Here is a 4132-nt window from a genome sequence, read left to right on the forward strand (position 1 = left end):
TTTCCCCTGTTAGAAAATAAGTCCTTCCCAACATCAACGGCGAACGATGTCTTGCCGTTTGCCATATTCGAGTCAGCCATTGTCTCTGGCTTCACCTTCGAGATCATCTGGAGCCACATTGCACCATACTGATCGGTGTGGAAATGATTCCCGGCTCGTGACTGTGGCTCCCCCTTTGCACGATCGCAACGCCCCTGCCATCACGACGGCACCCCGCTGTCAGGTCGCTGTCGACCACAAATGACCTTGCATGGCAACACTTCCTGTCAAAACACACTGCACGATTAGTTTTCCAATTGGTACGATAGAGATACTCACGTAGTTACTTTCAATAATCTGCTATGAAGGCCAAAACCAGTTTTACGTGTTTCTTGGACATACGAGAGCAATTATAAAATATCGCATCAATTTTTAGCCACATCAGTTATCAATCTGTGTATCACAGAACTAACCTGTAGTCAACCCCACCTCCGCTTCCTGCTATTTGTATTGCATTATGTTATCTGGAAATCCTCCTCCTCGACAAATGCTATCCTATCTATTTCAGTGTACATGTGGATCCCTAGCATTGTCGACTCGGAACTATCCATGAAAGTGACAGAGGCGCTGAGCGAAATTTTTCTTTGTATTTGCTCGCTGCTCATCATCCTGTGTCTGTGGCATCACTCTCGAAGTCTCTCGTCAGTCATCAAGATCTGCAGCGCCACTTCCGAAGAAACCCACTCCCCTCATGTGTCCCCACACCTCCTCCAGACACAAGGAGTGGCAGTGAATCAGTGTATATTATGGTTCATCATATTTCAGACAGTGTATGAGGGTACGCTGTATGCCCTGTGGTATGTGGTCTATGACATGAATATCAGAAGTGTGTTCCTGAAGATGCTCTTCTTATTTCTGCAGCTGTGGATCACCTTAATCTTACGCTTTCCTCAGGTGGGCCTTAGTAATATTCCATTCTGGTTATCAGCTGACGAATGTATGAGAACATATATCAAATTATTCAAACTGTTCTATTCAATATTTTAGTCACATTACAGATGAATAACTGTTATACGACGATGCGATAGGATATAGCATGCTCACTACATTGTATTTTGTATAATTTATCATTACTTTATATACAAATAATGAACACATCGGATATCAACATAAATCTCACAATAGTCAGGTCATTGATACCGTATATCAACACACACACATAGGTATATATATATATATATATATATATATATATAGAGAGATAGATAGATATATAGATATATAGAGAGGTAGATATAGAGATATATGCATATATATATATATATATATATATATATATATATATATATATATGTATATATATGTATAAATATATATATATATATATATATATATAGATATATATATGTATATAAATATATTTATATATATATATATATATACATACACATATATATATATATATACATATATATATATACATGTATAGATATACAAACATACATATCAATATCTATATCTATATATCTATCTATCTACCTACCTACCTATCTATATATATATATATATATACATATAATCTCCAGATTATGTGGGTTGCTATTGGAACTGCATTGCAACACCAACTTAAGCATTTCAACCACACTATCGAGGCCGCTGCCAGCGCAGACCATCCACTGACCAAGAGACAAGCCTCAACATCTAAGGCGAATGAACCTGGAGGGGATATCATGGTGGACTCCGACTGTGGTCTTGCAATGAAAGATAGCCCTGACAGCCAAGCAAAGGATGACGATGAGCATAAGCCTCGGAATCAGGCTCAGAGAAGTGAATCAGGAGACTCATCCTCCAGGTACCAGAAAGTTCGAGCAAATTTGGCTTACATGAGAGAGCGGTATAAGCAGTTACAGAAAATCCTGCGAGAAACGGAAGCAGTGCTGGCTGGGCCGCTGCTGATTTCGAGTTTTTCTACATTCTGTTCCTCCATATTTTGCCTCTTCCACGGCATCGCTCTAGATCTTAGCGTGTTCTTCAAGGTAAACATGATATCTGTTTGTATAGAATGGCTGTATAGCTGTATAAAAAAAAGAAAGAAAGAAAAAAAATATATAAATATATTTGTTTATTCACCCATTTTTGTTTTCGCATTGGTTTCAGATGTTAGTCATGACCCAGTATGTCCTGCAGATTGCCATCCTATGGACCCAAGGCCAGGTAGCAGATTCTATTAATGCCGAGGTGAGTGGAGTGGCAGATTTCTATCTAACTTGTTAACGATGATACATTTGTATTAAAGGCAAGATACGAATAATATTCAGTATGACGCTGTGGACTATATCTAAGTGTATGTGAATAGTTACGCACACTTAAGCACACACACACATGCAAGGGAGGGGGGCTCACATACTCAAGAGATGTGTAGATATGGATATTGTTTGAAATTTGCTGTGAACAATCATATGATTATTACATAGTATGTTTTCTGTCAAAGAAACTAACAGACACTGTTAACAGCTCAAATGACGAGGCCTGTATGTAATACAAACCTATTTTCCGTTGTTGAACTTTCACCATCATATCAATGGATACTCCTCGTCTTCCGATAGGGCCAGAAGGCGAGCCAGATCCTCATGGAAATTGCCAAGGCGGCGACCCGACCCGCCCCCCTTCCGCCTCAGGCAAAACAGACGATCTCAGTAAGTTGTGTGCCAAGTCTCATCAATCATTTCTCAAAACTCAAAGCGCCATGAAAGGCAACCCGAATATGATAACAACACTTTTGAAATATAATGATGTCCATTGTTACTGGATATCAATACTCAACAAATACACATTAAGCAAGTATACTATAACATTCAGTGTATCAATAACAACCAATACTCGATGTTCGAGTTAGCATTGGAGATGGTACTGTGCAAGAAATTTATCGTTTAATCATTCTCTTCTCTAGATAATGCTGATGGAGAGGCTGAGCCGCAAAGGGCTGGGCACTCGTGTGTGCGGACTTTTCACGCTGTCCCGGAGGAATACCCTTGCGGTGTGTATTCATGGCTCTCAGGGTCTGGCACCCTCAAGTAGCATGCTAAAACCCTGCTCCTGCCAATGTATTGCAAATACATCATCAATGTATTTATACTTTCTTTGGATGCGCGCGCGCACACACACACACACACACACACACACACACACACACACACACACACACACACACACACACACACACACACACACACACATATATATATATATATATATATATATATATATATATATATATATATATATGTATGTATGTATGGTCTCTTCCAGGTAGCCGGTGCATCTACAAGCTACTTGCTCATACTTCTTCAGTTTCATCTAGCAGATTTATAAGGTGAAGAAGCCAATGCGTAATACTTGTTCGTCCTTCCAATGGAAATTAGTGAGAAGGTGAAACCAACGTGACTAATCACAAAAATTGCTCTCAGATAAATCACAGCCATCGGAAAACTTAACACCAGCTTTACTAATGTTTGCTTCTTCCATCGCACGAAACCCGGCGCCTGGTGTGATGACCTTTGCCGTGGTGCCTCAGTGGAGAAGATGCATCAAGCCAGCCTCCTGCGCCCAGACATCGATCAAGTTGTTCTTCTGTACGGACCTTTTTTGTTATCTCACTGCATTACAGCATTTGCCATTCAACTACTCGCCAACTTATAGAATACAGTACGGTACAGGACACGAATATTACAGCACCGGAAGGCATCGTGTGGATATTTGACTCAACTCATGTCATTCACAAAGCAGTACATATACTGTTTGTTATGATTGCAAAAGATGTATTATCCTAGAATGAATATATATGTGATGAGAACAAATCTTTCACGCAACTTAGCACATGTACACAATTGTAAAATAGAGAACAGTTCAAGCCATATATTAAATAAATTACATGACAATTGTGACACTCTTGCACTGGCCGGATAACACAAATCTCTATTCATCGTGGATGCAAAAGGCAGATTCGAAACCCTTTAGGCAGACTGTTGTATCTAAAGTAAATAAATTGAGACGGAAGAAAAATAGCACCAAAGTTAATCTCCCTCCAAATCACATATAATTCCCAACTCCAGGGATTACTCTGACAAAATCATCTGTATACATGGTTTCAAAA

General features: G+C 39.3%; 1 protein-coding gene across 2 annotated transcripts in view; it reads left to right on the top strand.

Moving 5' to 3' along the window:
• The window catches only part of LOC122258928 (uncharacterized), a 4995-nt gene extending 863 nt beyond the window's left edge, over positions 1 to 4132 (top strand). The window contains exons 2-8 of one of the 2 annotated variants that reach the window (XM_086553110.1): positions 548 to 933; positions 1566 to 2015; positions 2137 to 2217; positions 2586 to 2675; positions 2930 to 3016; positions 3293 to 3352; positions 3554 to 4132. In XM_086553110.1, the coding sequence (XP_086409236.1) occupies positions 548 to 933; positions 1566 to 2015; positions 2137 to 2217; positions 2586 to 2675; positions 2930 to 3016; positions 3293 to 3340 (1142 nt within the window). In that variant the 3' untranslated portion in view covers positions 3341 to 3352; positions 3554 to 4132. Of the gene's footprint in view, positions 1 to 547; positions 934 to 1565; positions 2016 to 2136; positions 2218 to 2585; positions 2676 to 2929; positions 3017 to 3288; positions 3353 to 3553 lie in introns of both variants that reach the window. The other variant, XM_043025222.2, reaches the window with a different exon arrangement.

Source organism: Penaeus japonicus, unplaced genomic scaffold, assembly GCF_977035675.1.
Source record: "Penaeus japonicus unplaced genomic scaffold, GWHDUDI00000001_assembly GWHDUDI00000027, whole genome shotgun sequence".
Classification (NCBI taxonomy): domain Eukaryota; kingdom Metazoa; phylum Arthropoda; class Malacostraca; order Decapoda; family Penaeidae; genus Penaeus; species Penaeus japonicus.